Consider the following 15,665-nt stretch of genomic DNA (forward strand, 5'->3'; position numbering starts at 1 on the left):
TATGAGTATGATTAATGTTTGGCAATATAAAGGCATTATTTTAAATATTCTGCAAAATAAACATAATTTGTTCCCTAAACTGGTAAAAACCCTTTAGGGGAAATTTTATATAGTCTACATACATACATATGAAAGTTTAGTGTCTAGATTTGATGTCGCTGTCATTGCTAGGTGTAGTAAGTATATTTATCATAACGTATTTACTGAATGCATATGGTTTTTTTTGTTTGCCTTCCTCAGGATCAATATACAGTACTGTAAATACAAATATAGGATAAGTATCTGTCGGCAAAATTTAGAATAGGAACTTGATGGACGTATGTCTTTTTTCAACCTCATCTACTATGAAAGTGTGTAAATATATAACTGTGTATCTATGAAACTATATAACGATGTAACTATATAACTATGTAACTATATAACGGTGCAACTATGTAACTATATAACTATGTAACTATATAACTGTGCAACTATGTACCTGTGTATGTACTGCGGTTAAGGTAACTGTATGTCACAGGTGCAATGTTTTAGGAATCACCGGAGGGGTTTTGACATAATTTGCCTACCTTTGTCCTGATATCTTTTTATGAGGAAGTAATCGAATAGTTCTACTTTCAGACCGCCCGTAGGAGGACGTGGTAATGATTTATTAGGCATTAGTCACAACACGAAAGTTTTTGTACTGACTTCTTGCAGAAACCTTTTGTAAAGTTCAAGTACATTGTCTCTTATTTACTCCACTCGGCCACCATGACCGCGTCTGTAGAAGAATGTCTGCTCCCTGCGCCGCAAATGTATTTATGTTTTGTTTAAACGTCTGTGGTATTTGCTCTAACGCATTTAGTCACATGTAACCCAATGTAATCAGTAATGCAGATGCAGTTCCGTGGTAATGGCCATTGCTGCCCCACTTATCAGACGGTTGTATTCGGCTAATGGTGATTGATCAGTCAGGGAGGGTAGGTCTTTGTTGTTTTTTCCACTGAAGGCCATCACCAACATGTCCACATTTTGTGCCGATCGCATTCATCAAAGCCAAACAAAAACTCACGGGCAAGAAGCTAAGCAGATGTTTTAGAGACTGCCCATCACTTTCATAAAGAAGTAAGAGGGGACATGCGAGTCAGTTTATGAAGATTTCGGGTATAGATCGGTTGGTTTAAGGCCATGCGTTCTGAGATTGGTTCACATCTTCAAGCCGAAATACGAGTTCATGTTTAATAGCAACATGACATACAAATACAAAAGGTCCCTACTTAGAGCACTCGACCTCTAATGAAATGTTATTTTATTTATAACATATAAGAGAATATTAAAATCAAACGACGTATATTTAAAACCTAACTCAGCTTTTATTAGCAACTCTTGGTAAATCAATTATAATGTTGAGTTGACTTATCCGTTCAGTCGAGTACGACTCTCGGCCACTCTATGGACCAGTGATCTCCATGTCTTCCGATCTCTCATTTAGGAAAAAAAGGTGAGCCAACGCTCTACGGATTTGATATCAAGCTAATCTATTAGTGCCGCACAACGTTTTTCTCAAGTGCCTAGTCACTTGAGAAAGACCTATCTAGGTCGAAACGTTGTGTGGCAATAATAAATTAGCTTGATATCAAATTCGTAGAGCGTTGGATCACCTTTTTTTTTCCAAGTATTGCCTTGGATTAATCCTGACAGGTACTCCTTGAACCAGCAGCACCGGTAAACTGTATGTATTATTGTTCACAATTTGGTGTGCAGCATACTCCATTGTGTACATTATATTTCCGATCTCTCACGGCTTCTCAAGTATAATGTAGTACTGAGTATTCTGAAATCACTATAATATGGCGTCAGGTACAAAGAGTATAGGATGGGTCGTGGTCAAAAATGTTAACGTATTGCTCTTTCAGTATTGAACAAATTAAGAGACAAGCTTAGTTCAACTATAATATTACATAGACAGCTTCATAGGCAACTGTCTACTCGGCTGGGTTATTTTAACATGAAGCTGTGAAACCAAACTCACTCCCATCCGTCGCCCTCATCCTGTTTTCAACATATTCGCACATGTAAAATCATTTAGGGTTAGATCAGGTGGCAACTCGGAAAAAAACAAACCTCAGTAACAGATGTGAGCTTCTATGGCACAATATAATAGCAAGTATGCCAGCCCCCCCCCATGCAAGTTTATGTGGCTGCAGTGTGGTCCTATGTAACTGAGCTCTTTGTGTTCTCCAAGCCTAAAAATGGTTTGTGCAGTGTGTGTGTGACGTCAGCAATAGTAAGGACAACTGACCCAAAATGGAGACCTTGCTCAGGAATTCTTCGTACATCTTCCGCTTCCTCAATGTGCTGCCCTGTTATTAGGGGAGGGGAAAAAAAGAGAAAAATAATTGCACAACATTTCTGTGGTTTATTCCCATTGCTGGATGATCTGCTTCTTTTTTTTTAAGCAGGTCACACCCAACAGCACATGTAGCCTCAAGGCACAATATTAGCAAATAAAAATGAAAGGGCAGACGAGGGCACTGGGAAGCCGAGGGCTGTTTGTTCAGCAGTTTTAATGTGCCAGTGGTGAGGATAGGATGGAATGTGTAGAATGTCTTCTCCCCGAGAGCACTTACTCGCCCTCTTTGCCATGCATGGAAATCCATAATACAGAGCCATATTTGCAAAAAAAAATCAATGTAAGTAAAAAAAGGTGATACTCTGAACTTTGACCACTGCTGTCAGGATGCAGGGTGCAAGTGACCCAACTAAAAATAGGGCAGGAATGCTTTTAGATTTTAAGAGGCTTAGGGCAACTGGATTTGTGCCCCCCCCCCACTCCCCCCCATTAGCCACCCAGACTAAGCCTTTTTTAAACTCCTTCGGGGCAGAGGAGCACAATATCTCTGCACAGTTCTGGATAGCTGTATTCATTGTACTGCTTCCAGTGTCACTTACTAGCCAGGCAGGTCACAGAGACACAATACAGGCAATGGCACTCAAAAGTCACCAAGGTCCAACATATTGTAAATCACAAATGCAAAGCACAGAAGAAAAAAAACAAGGAACCTAGAGTCAGAAGCTAAATTGCGGTACAACGCAAACTCATTTGAATGTTTCATCTATAGGAAGCTACGTTCACGAGTAAGTGATCATTTGTGTTTTATCAAAAGATTGGAATTTAGTGTTTTTTTGGAGCGCTGTTTCCTTCAATATCTCTGTATAGACAGCACATAAATTGCAGCTTGATACACTATTACTAAACTTCAGTTCAAAGATGTGCTGCCCAATTGCTGGGTGGCGAGGCTGGGCTACGACACGGGAAGGTAACGCTCCTGGAGAGGATTTTGATATAGTTTCATTCAAACAATGTAGCCAGAAGATACACTCATCTCGCTCAGATTGGAAGACTAATTAAAGCCTAATCCTTGAACACTTTTGATACTCTCCATGGCGCTATCTTCCCTGGCAGCACTCAAGGAGTTAAACGAGAAAACTCTCAGAGGATGCTATGTGAAAGACTATTACTAAATATGGACCAGTCCTGTAATCCTAGGCATTGACGGCAAGTCATACGGCGCTGTGTAAAGGGATCTGTGACCGAAAGATTGAAAGGTTAGATTATCTTCAAAGGACTGCAGTACTCAAATGGAATCAGGTCTTTAGAAATGCTGCCAAGTAAAATGCCTTTCAAGCATCCAGCGTTCCTTGCCAAACGTCAGTGAATCAGAGCAGTGCCAAGCGGGGAGGACCCAGCGCAGGTTCTTAGCTTGGGTATGAAAAGTGTAATCACTATTGTGAAGATCCATTTAATCTCTTCTCCTCTACTTTTCTGGACACTCCATGTCTGTGGCTTGTTGGCCACTTTACCCCCTTTTCAAATTCAAAAGATTAAAAAGTCGTTTCCCCATTTCCTTACAGAGGAACATCTTTGACTCTCACATACTGTACGCCAACTGCTTCTTATCTCTCCTGATATCATGCTTCAGGAGTGTCATTCCTTCCAAACATGCTGTGACTGAACCAGTGCGGCTAAAAAAAAATGGCTTTTTATTACGAAGAGAAGGAAAAGATCATGCAAGCAATCATTTGTCTATTAACGCCTCGGCTGTCAGTTGGACCTAAAGCATTTCAGGCACCTCTGGCAGCAAAGAAGCTCAAATAAACAACTACGATTGTTTCCCTCAGATGCTCATTACTCCATTAGTTTGTTCTGACAGAGTTAATACATAAATATATTCTATTTCACGTCTGGCTCAGGTTTGCATGGTTGCTCTTTCTTGAAATCAATGAGACATTCTTCTGAAGATGTCATATCACTGGATCATCATGAAAATGTATTAAAATAGGGTTGGAATAAATAATTGCACTTAATTCATGTATTAAATGGCAATCTCAACATTTTGGGATTGCTTTAAAATGTCATAACGCCAATAAATGATTCTGCCGCGCAGCATTTTAGATGTTAGTATTAACCGAGTCTTTGATGTGCAACATGGGTCCAGAGCTGTGTGCCAAGAGATAAGCCAGCATCCACATTGCACAGCAGCCCTGTCCGGAAATTGAGGTGCAGATTTTCTACACATCAAAAAAAAACCACAGCAGAAATGTAAATGTTGGTCAAAACATTTCTGAAGCCGAAACTTAATAAGTAACTAATGAATTAACCATTAGGCCAACTGCATGATCAGCTTAGTGTGAAAACGTGCAATTATTGTATTTTCATGCTAACTTCCAGCCAGCTGTGTAATCACAATATGGAATTTTGTGGCTAGATCAGTGAATGCTGACATGTTCTCACTGCAGTGAACTAAGGACAGGTTCCTTCAAGGGTGACACGCTTTCCCGTGCTTTAACTCCTATTCGTTTGAACAAGAGTTAGGGCGTAGGCCAAAGTGTAGCACCCTTTAGTGAATATGGGCATATGTTTGCTGAATCACAACACTTTCAGGATGTACTGTAGGGAGTGATTCACTAAACTCTGTTAAATCAGTCCTGGTGAAGGTGTATGCTTACACCAAAATGTTGATGAAATGAGAATAAAGTTCTTTTTCGTTCTCCTTCAAGACTATTTGTATTCTTCACGATTTGTATCTTGGCAGATGCAGTCTGTTATCAGATGTGTGCATACAGATGCAGCGGCCGTTATTGAAACAAATCATGGCGCCGTTTTCGTGTGCGCTGCTGTATTCCACGCGGCATGAACGCCGCCAATCGCCCCAGGCACACGTGTTTATCGCGGTTGCTTTGTTTGAATTTCATGGATTGTGTGCAATGAAATGCAATGAAATGAATGAATGAATGAAATGAATGAATTGTAATGTGTACAGTACTGTGCTACTGTGTCAATTTCAGGTGTTTAAAAGCCAGAACACTAAAATGCAATCTTTTGGCTTTCTGTATTATCTTCATGCCGATGACACCCAAAAATATCCCCTGACCTCTCCTCCTCTCTCCTGTCCCATATCTCCAACTGTCTCTCTGCAATCTTCTCCTGGACGTCTCACCATTACCTGAAGCTAAACATGTCCAAAACAGAATTAATATTCTTTCCCCCTTCCAGTGTCATCACTACATCAACACTCTTCCTCACCGTCATCAACACCACAGTCTCCTCAACACCTCTAGCCCACTCTCTAGGGGTCATCTTTGACTCTGATCTCTCCTTCGTTCCTCACATTCAGTCCCTCACGAAGTCCTGTCGTCTCCACCTCCGAAATATCACCAAGATACGCCCATCTCTCATTCACGATGCAGCTAAAATACGAATCCACTCACTCATCATGTCCCATCTGGATTACTGCATTACTGTCAGACTTGGCCATATTCCAACCTGAGCCCCACCTTATCCTACAATGAGCAGTCCACCTGACCTTCTCGTTTCAGCATTGTCCCTCATTCACTCTAGAGCAGGGGTGCGCAAACTTCTGATGGTGCGCCCCCCTGCATCCATTCCCCTGGTGCTCACGCCCCCTTACCTGCTTGTCGGCGTCAACTGGTTCATGTGACATCACGACTCCGCTGCATCATTTGACGCCGCGTTGCCATGTCAACGCATCATCTGAAGCCGGCTGAACCTCGGTAAGTTCAGTTGCAGAGGCCTCACGCGGTTCCCCGACATTTAATTTAAATGCCTTGGGGAAGAGCGCAGGGCCCCTGCAACCGCCACGCCCCCCCCAAGAAAATCCTGTGCCTCCCTGGGGGGGCGCGCCAATCAGTTTGCGCACCCCTGCTCTAGAGGGTAAGCTCTCTCGAGCAGGGCCCTCACTACCTCTTTGTATCTGTGAATCTAGGTTTAAGTGAGAACAAATTCTGTGCAAAAAATGGCTTTTAAGGTTGCAGAAGAGAGATAATTCGTTTCCTTTTTTTGGGAGGCGATTTTTCATGGCAGGTTAATAAATAGGCCCACCAACACACAAATAATCAGATGATTACATAAAGCCCCCTGTAATTGCACTCTAGGTAGGTGACATTATAGGAATAATGTCATCTATTAGGAGGCCACTAAATAGCCTATTCCCTAAATAGGGTAAGCCGCAAAGGTCACACTCAAATGAAAATAAAAAACTTTTAATCAATAATGTTAAAAACGACGAGACACCATAAAAATGCATACACAGTGCATGATAAAATCCCCAAATGTGTGTAGGCACGAGAACAGGCAGGGAACTAACAATGTCCAAAGCCACAGAGTAAGCTGACGCAACGCTGCGTGAATCCACACAGTATGTGTGTGGTTGCGTTCCAAAATAATTAAATAATAAATGGTCCGCTGCAGTAAAGTAATGGAGTATAAAGAACCCTCCGTGAGGTAGTATACAACCTGATTTGACTCGCTAACGTGCCGACAGCTGAAGTTCCAGGAGGTGACCGGAGCTGATCGTGCCTACTCCCACAAGCCGCGTGGACGTCAGCGTGATGATGTCACGCGTACCCCGACGTACGTTTCGCGCGTCACAGCGCGCTTTCTCAAGGGGTCACCTCCTGGAACTTCAGCTGTCGGCACGGAGGGTTCTTTATACTCCATTACTTTACTGCAGCGGACCATTTACTATTTAATTATTTTGGAACGCAACCACACACATACTGTGTGGATTTACGCAGCGTTGCGTCAGCTTACTCTGTGGCTTTGGACATTGTTAGTTCCCTGCCTGTTCTCGTGCCTATACACATTTGGGGATTTTATCATGCATTGTGTATGCATTTTATGGTGTCTCGTCGTTTTTAACATTATTGATTTAAAGTTTTTTATTTTCATTTGAGTGTGACCTTTGCGGCTTACCCTATTTAGGGAATAGGCTATTTAGTGGCCTCCTAATAGATGACATTATTCCTATAATGTCACCTACCTAGAGTGCAATTACAGGGGGCTTTATATAATCATCTGATTATTTGTGTGTTGTTGCTCTGCGTTCTCCCTTGCACCAGGTAGTCTACTCTTATACTTTATGTGTGTTTGTGTGGTGAAGCGACGTGCCCCCTGTGTATCTTAATAAATAGGCCCCTCTGTTTTAAAGTCTCTTGGCTGCGAAACAGGGAAAAATAACATCAGATTTATCAATGAAAATAAAGACCTTTGATTTGTGTGGAGTTTGTTTTCAGCGATATATCTTGTGCTATATTTTGCACCATTTTTGTAAACCGGGAGACTCTGATGTATAAACTCCATTGATTCCCTAAGAGCATATAAGAAAATGAAAAAAGCCATAAAGGGAAATGTTTGGACCACTTTGGTTTCTCAGCAGCATGAATGGGTAGCATGCAACGCATGCATGCTAGGTTACAATCGCAGTGTTCCAATGATGTTCTAAGAACGCACCACTGGCCGCTATTAATACAATGCCCCAAATTTCCTCCCTTCTCTTCTAACAGGAGCCATTCAAAATTCCTGCCCAGATAATGTCATGTGTGCACAGTGACCTGGGAAGCATTGACTGGGGACAAGTAATGGGCTATTGGTAGCACAACATGTAAGAAAATCATTTGGGAAAGCTTAGTGGATGAAATATGATACAAACAATTGTGATACTGTTTATTTCAAGAGATCTTACGCCCATTTAATAAAGGTGCATTTGGGGGGGGTAGGGGGGAGCATCATTTATATTTGCTTAAAGAACATTCAATTCCAACAATCAAGAGACCGGTGATATAGGAATGCTACATGTAGACCATAGATTAGGACCCATACTTACTAATTGGTGCTAATTTCTAAGACACCTTCAGGTGCTGGAAGACATCTTATAGCCCATTGACTTGAAATGTCTGGAAGGTTCGTCTGACATAGCACCACTTAGTAAATATGGCCCTAAATAGGTTGTTACTTCACAGAGCCCTTTTAATGCCCAACAGTAATAACCTTGTTTAATGTGAATTCATTGGACTATGAATATAAAATACATAAGTAGTCTCATTTATATGCAATAAGGTAGATACGCTGAGACTAGGGTCAGATGTATGGATTTAGTCCCCTATAAAATTTGGGTTCAAAGTAAAATGTATGGTTATGCTCAGTGGTCGACAAATCACCAAAAAATCTACTCGCCGAACAAAAAAATCTACTCGCCACCTAGTACCACACGTGTGCTGCTTGGGCCAATAGGAGCTCGCCACGATGTTAAATCCACTCGCCTGGGGCGTGCAAATGTATAGGTTTGTCGCACACTGGTTATGCTGAATAAAGAAGAAACTGTTCGTAGTAATTAGAAATGCAACAGGCAACATTACGGATAAGGTCATTAGGATATGGGCAGCTTGCATTACAATACAATGCTGAGTTTCAGCATGACTCCATATCTATGTGGATTATACTAAAATGTAATTACGCATTGAAACCCCACTCACCATTAGAATCCGTCTGTAGCTGTCCCTATCTATGCCCCAGAGCTTGAGGTCTGTCTTGGCCTTGACAGTTGCAGCCCTTGGAGTGCCATAGATTAATGCAAGTTCTCCAAAGCTACCTCCTTCTCCAATGCTGGTCACCCATTCTCCATTGACATAGACCTACACAAAGGAAAGAGGGAAGAAAGAGTTTAATAGCAGGAAATGGTTAGCTTTTTTTTCTTATGCTTCCAGTTATCTCAAAACCTATTAATAATCTCTATTTCTAATGAGTCGGAGAAGGGAATAGCAGCCCAAACAATAGCCTAATAGTTTCCTCACTTGGTCACAAAGGGTTGACAACCTACTTTAAGGATAGAGTTTCAAGACTTGTTGCTTGGGTACAATGGGTATATTTGCTCTGGGAATTTTCAGCTCCTGTGGTTTATTGGGCCCCGGTTCTCTTTTCCTTTCTAGTGTTGAACACTCACAGAATCGACAAGCAGAACTGTCACAACTTTGACCTTTTATTAAAACTGTCCAACCTGAAGGGAAGGAGATGTGTTGATAAACAGTAATGAGGGTTGTAGTGAATCGGCATCCCTGTGTATTTGGGGGGGGGGGAGGGGAGGGGAGGGAGTGAGAAGGCCTTTGATGAGCCTCTTGCTCTTTGTGGCCGCACGACCCATTTCTCTCTCCTAAACTGATTAGCTCCCAAATTGTTTGCCTTCCAGTCTGATGTTTCTGTGAGCCATCTCATGGGAGCACCTCTTAAGAAACAAAGTGTCACTGTGTTTGCTAGAAAATAGCACGCTAGGGCCTCTATTTAGGGGTAAATAGTTTGCTGCAAAGTGTCACCTTTTGAACCCATTTTTCTGTTGGAGAGGATTGCAGTGATTTGCTTAGCAATGTGTTGCAGATCCTGTCAGCAGCAAGGGGCATGTATCAGGTCTCCGTGAGCAATGCACCCAATGTATCAGAGCAAAACATCCCATCGGTTCATATGGAAGCCTTACCTTTGATAAATCGAGTGTAGGTTTTTTATTCTGGTTTTGACCCAGTTTTGCAGTCAGCAGACTTTGATTCAACCTCCCTTATGTTTAGGGAGATAAAATCCTCCTTCCTCTAAAAATAACTTAGTGCACTTTACATATGTAACGGTGTTTCCCCCACCCAATCGCAGATAGGGGCCATTACAGGGTGTATGGTGCATATACAGGCTGGCAACAGGAGGGCTGAGCCGTCTGCCGGTGGTAGTGGGGACACAGGAACAGGCTTCTGGGGTTCATACCCCACATATCTCCTTGGCAGTGCAGCGCCTCCATTTGCCGTAGGCTCCAGGAACTGAAGGTGATCTCCCACGGTAGAACTATTACCTCTCCCCCCAGTAAGGTCACGCACCAGGCAGGTGGTATATTGCAAACAGTAATGGTTTATTACTACTCTCTGCAGTAACAGTTACTCAGCAGTCTTCTGCCGGATACAGTCTGTCAGATTCACTGGATGATGGTCCCTGGACCACCACTATGGGCCAAGGGCACCCGCAGCCGTCCTAGCTCTTCCCCACCTCCCTAGCAGAGGCAGAGGTATGGTCCACACTCACTCTCCCCCGAAGGGAAGAGCACATGGGTAGGCCCCAATCTCAGGCTCCCAAATGTGTGACCTGCCTTCCTCAAGTGGGAAGGAACAACTAACTAACTTTAGGGCGTTCCTGCCCTTAAGTACAGCCATAAGGCGGGCACCCCGTTGTCCCAGCTACAACAGAATGTACCACCCCCTGCTGTCACTCAAGTGCAGCACCAAAGGTGAGGGGGGAAATCCCATAGCAACTACTGGCAACCTGATAGTACCAGGGTTGGAAATGTGCAGTGATAGATACTCACATTTGCTTTATACTTCAGCGTCTTCATCTTAAAAGAGCAATCCAATTTTTCCTTTTTGAATACAGTATTGAAGCAGAGTGTCTCTGGAGGTGAACCCCATTCATTTTAGCTCCGGGGACCCCTTGCTTCCAGAGATATTTACCTCCAAAGCGGGTGCCGGTATCTCTGCAGTTTAAAGCACCCGCGTAACATGGGCCAATAGGAAGCTGCACCGGGTGACATCACGGCTTCCTATTGGCCCGCAGGGCCCAGGAGCTTTGAAAATTGGCCACAATTTGAACCCTGGTATGTCTACCGGTACCTACTACGGAGGTAAGTCACTCTGGAAGCAGCAGCCCCGGAGCTGAAATGAATGGGATTCAGCTATGTTGAGCCCGTGCTTCAATCCTGTATTTAAGGAACTGGAAAAAAAGGAAGGATAAAAACAGCTTGCATTGCCTCTTTAAGTAGCTGGTCCTAGGCATAACATGCTTTAGTTACGAGAAGCTCTGAAATTCTCCCATAGTACTGTAAGCCAAATAAAATTATACATCCTCCATAAGCCCAATTATAAATAGACTCAGAAAGAATGCGGTGCTGTTTGCCATAGCTCTTATATCCCATCACGCCAGCGCATTGCTGCTTTACCAAGCGTATCATTATGCTCTGACCCATAACCTTAGTAATGTGATGAAAATCAGTTCACCTCGGACCACCAGTAAGAGATGTAGGTGGTTCAGCTGCTTGCTCCATTAAAAAGGGGTAATATGGGCTAAATCAGAGATAGTCATAGGAGTCATTAACTCATTTTGGGCACGTGTACATGGTAAGGATGCTGCTCATTATCCCACATACGGTCAATAAACGATAAAAAAAAATGTAAGAACACCAAATTAATCCAGGATTTATTATATGTTCATCAAAAGAACATATATATCAACGTTTCCGTCCTGTGATAGGATCCATATATTATATACTTTGGGTGCCACACAGTTTCACCTGCTTAGGAAAAACGTACAGAAAGTTATAATATGCCAACATCTCAGACTGTGTCATAAAGACAATATTTGTTCTTGTGTTAACGGTATTAATACGGTTTTACACACATTGCTGCTTTGGTTAGTGCAGTTTAATATGATATTCAGGCCCAACTACACTTATCGTCACGTTAACACTAACGGTGTATCTTCAAAGGACGATAACATAACGTCTTCTCCCGTTAAAAGAACATTGCGTTAACTATAACCTCTCTCAGTGATAATGACATGCAAAGGAAATGTTATTATAACATATTCACAAACGTTCCTTACAGTTACCGTGGGGATTTAATATTACAGTAGATAGGGCTTTTTCAGTGTCTGGACAAAGCAAGACTGATACAACGTCACGTTATTGGAAGGTAAAGCCTAGTTATGTTACAACAACGTGTCATTAAGCCGATGCTAATGGGATGTAATTAGTTTTGAGGATATCATGTTCAGTCAGCGAATATAACATCAGTTCCTATTAAAGGTTACGTCACATTATGAACCCTGACTTAATGGACTTTAGTGGATCTGGCCTATCATGTTGGAACACTATGCGTTACAAAACAGATACAATAAACCACAGCACTCATCGCAGGTCATTCTGTAGGTGTTGATATCCAAGTTAAAGAGCCTAATTCTTGTTCATATTGCATTCGGTTTTATGTCTGACACTAGGATTTGAACCGGATACACCCCTACATTATTAAACAAATATTAACAAACGGTAGAGACGTGTCACATAAGTGAGTACCTTTACACTACTCTATCTCGCAATGATAATTACGAAATTCCATCGTTTTTCCATGATAACCTTCTTGAATAAAAAACAGTCTTTTCTTAAATATCCAATAAGGTTTATATTAACCAATTCCATGTCTTTTGAAACAAAAGGATGTATGAATTAGACAAACAATAAATAATTAAGAGTCCGAGTATGTGCAGAAGTAAGTAAAACCCTGGTTTTATCAGCTAAAAAAAGGGGATTCATTAGAATCAGGTGTTTAAATAATTAGGTAGATATTCAGGTGTGAGTTTGGGAGGCCCCACATTATATAAAGATCAGAAAGTTTGTGAGTTTGGTCTTCACCATACAGGTGTGTGGAAACACGTCATGCCACGATCAAAATAAATCTCTGAGGACATCAGAAAAGCAGTTATTGATACTCCTCAGTCTAGAAAGGGTTACACAACCATTTCTACGGATTTGGAGCTCCACCAAACCACTGGCAGACAAATGGAGAAAGTTCAAGACCACAGTCACCCTACCCAGGAGCGGTCGTTCTACCAAAATCTCTCCAAGAACAAACCGATAAATCATCCAGGAAGTCACAAAGTACCCCAGAGTAATATCCAAGGTTCTGAAGGCCATTCTCGCCTTGGCTAATGTGAGTGTTCATGACTCCACTATGAGAAAAAGACTGAACAAGAATGGTGTGTTCATGGAAGGATAGCAAGGAGGAAACCACTGCTGTCTAAAAAGAACATTGCTGCCGTCTGAAGTTTGCCAAAAAGCACATAGATGATCGACAAGATTTCTGGAACAATGTTCTCTGGAAAGATGAGTCAAAGGTAGAACTTTTTGGCCTCAATGAGAAACTTATGTATGGCGAAAACCAAACACTGCGTTCGAACAGAAGAACCTCATCCCAACCGTCAATCATGGTGGTGGGAGTGTGATGGTTTGGGGCTGCTTTGCTGCCTCAGGACATGGATGAATTGCTATAATTAACACAACCATGAATTCTGCATTGTATCAGAAGATTCTAGAGGAGAATGTCAGGCCATCCATCTGTGAGCTGAAGTTGAAGAGAAAGTGGGTCATGCAGCAAGACAATGACCATAAACATACAAGCAGATCTACAAAAGAATGGCTGCAGAAGAAGAAATTCCACGTTTTAGAATGGCCTAGTCAAAGTCCGGACCTAAGCCCTCAAATGTCACTGAGTTGAAGCAGTTCTGTATGGAGGAATGGGCCAAAATTCCTCAAACCCGATGAGTGACCAGCAGTTACAGGAAACGCGCAGTTGAAGTCATTGCTGCTCAAGGGGGCGCCACCAGGTACTGAATTTAAAGGTTCACATACTTGTTCACACATGGATGTTGAATGTTTAATCATTTGTGGATAAATGTTTAAAAAGTGTCATGTTTTTGTGTCATTTGTTTCATCAAGTTATCTTTATCTATTATTAGGACTTACATTAAGATCTAAGAACATTTTGAAATATGTGAAATATATGAAAATCCTAGGGGGGTTCACACACTTTTTCTCGCCACTGTAATAAAGAGATTTGATTACTGGTTTGTTCCCGAATACGTGACATTCCTTTGGAAAACAAAAAAAATAGAAGTACGGATTAAACAACGAGACACAAAAAGATCAGACATCCGCTAAACGAAATAATGAGATGAGCAGCAAACACTTTGAGAGCAAAGGGAAGGAGCCTCAGGCATTGACACATACCGTGAGTTCCAGCCATTTCAAAGAATAACAGCCAAAAATGAAATTTAGGAAATGAGAATTATTATGGGCACAAACAAAGCCATTGTGCTGTTGTCAAATGTAACAATAAAAAGCTGTCCAAGGCTTGTGTTGGCAGTTTTACATTGTAGCTGCGAACCCTGACTCCCTGAAAACGGTCTTGTGAAGGTGGGACGCTGACGCTGCTTTTGGAACAAGATCAAATGAGTCAGTGAATCTTTTCCCTTTCCCCAGAGTACCAAAGAAATGCGTGAAAAATACATTCCCCAAACCAGCGCAACTTTAAAGAACTCGATGAAAGGTGAATGGGTCTCTGGAGTCTGGACCTCCACTGATTCTGTAACCCAACGTGACCACAGGCAGAACAAGCAAAACAACCTCCCACGTAGCTGTGCTCAGCAGAGCAGGGAGACATTATTTGCTATCTACTTGGGGAAGATGACATCAATATTCTAACGGGGGGAAGTGTTGAAGGACACAACTCACATTGCAACTAAACATACTCATGGATATCTAGGCCCAAGGAACCACGGGAGAAAGATTATGGGATTCTGGACAAACTCATGCATTGTAATAATAATATTTATCATTCATATGTAAAGGTGTGAGATTCCATTTAATTCTATGAAGCAATTACAGATCCTAATGGGGGAGTCGGCGCTGGTGAGATGGGCTCACCTAAAAGGAGCGACAAGTCCATTATACAATGAACCCTGTTAAAACCTGTCATTATTCCAGGGGTGGGCAACTCCAGTCCTCGAGGGCCACCAACAGGTCAGGTTTTCAGTATGTCCCTGCTTAAACATAGGTGGCTCAATCAGGCCCTGCTTCAGCACAGGTGGCTCAATCAGTGGCTCAGTCTTTGAGCCACCTGCACTGAAGCAGGAATATCCTGAGAACCTGACCGGTGGCCCTTGCGGACGGAAGTTGCCCACCTCTGCATTATTCTATGGGCACAGAGGAGCCACAATGTATTCAAATGTATTTTATTTTATAGTAAATACTGTGCTCCCTGTCACTGATATATATAGCTATAGTGCCTCTAACTATTGTGCTCCCTGTCACTGATATATATATATATATAGCTATAGTGCGTGTAACTACTGCGCTCCCTGTCACTGATATATATATATAGCTAATATATATATATATAGCTATAGTGCGTGTAACTACTGCGCTCCCTGTCACTGATATATATATATAGCTAATATATATATATAGCTATAGTGCCTGGAACTACTGTGCTCCCTGTCACTGATATATATATATATAGCTATAGTGCGTGTAACTACTGCGCTCCCTGTCACTGATATATAGCTATAGTGCCTGGAACTACTGTGCCCCCTGTCACTGATATATATATATATATATAGCTATAGTGCCTGTAACTACTGCGCTCCCTGTCACTGATATATAGCTATAGTGCCTGTAACTACTGCACTCCCTGTCACTGATATATATATATAGCTAATATATATATATATAGCTATAGTGTCTGTAACTACT

The 15,665-nt window shown here is 42.0% G+C and overlaps 1 protein-coding gene across 1 annotated transcript in view; it reads right to left on the reverse strand.

The window, feature by feature from the left end:
• The window catches only part of PRKAR1B (protein kinase cAMP-dependent type I regulatory subunit beta), a 112,784-nt gene that overhangs the window by 26,497 nt on the left and 70,622 nt on the right, over window positions 1–15,665 (reverse strand). Inside the window, exons 7-8 of the mRNA XM_075565485.1 lie at window positions 8,815–8,973; window positions 2,282–2,342 (exon numbers count right to left, since the gene is read on the reverse strand). Coding sequence (XP_075421600.1) covers window positions 2,282–2,342; window positions 8,815–8,973 — 220 coding nt within the window. The remainder of the gene's footprint in view (window positions 1–2,281; window positions 2,343–8,814; window positions 8,974–15,665) is intronic.

Source organism: Ascaphus truei, chromosome 11 (assembly GCF_040206685.1).
Source record: "Ascaphus truei isolate aAscTru1 chromosome 11, aAscTru1.hap1, whole genome shotgun sequence".
NCBI lineage: Eukaryota > Metazoa > Chordata > Amphibia > Anura > Ascaphidae > Ascaphus > Ascaphus truei.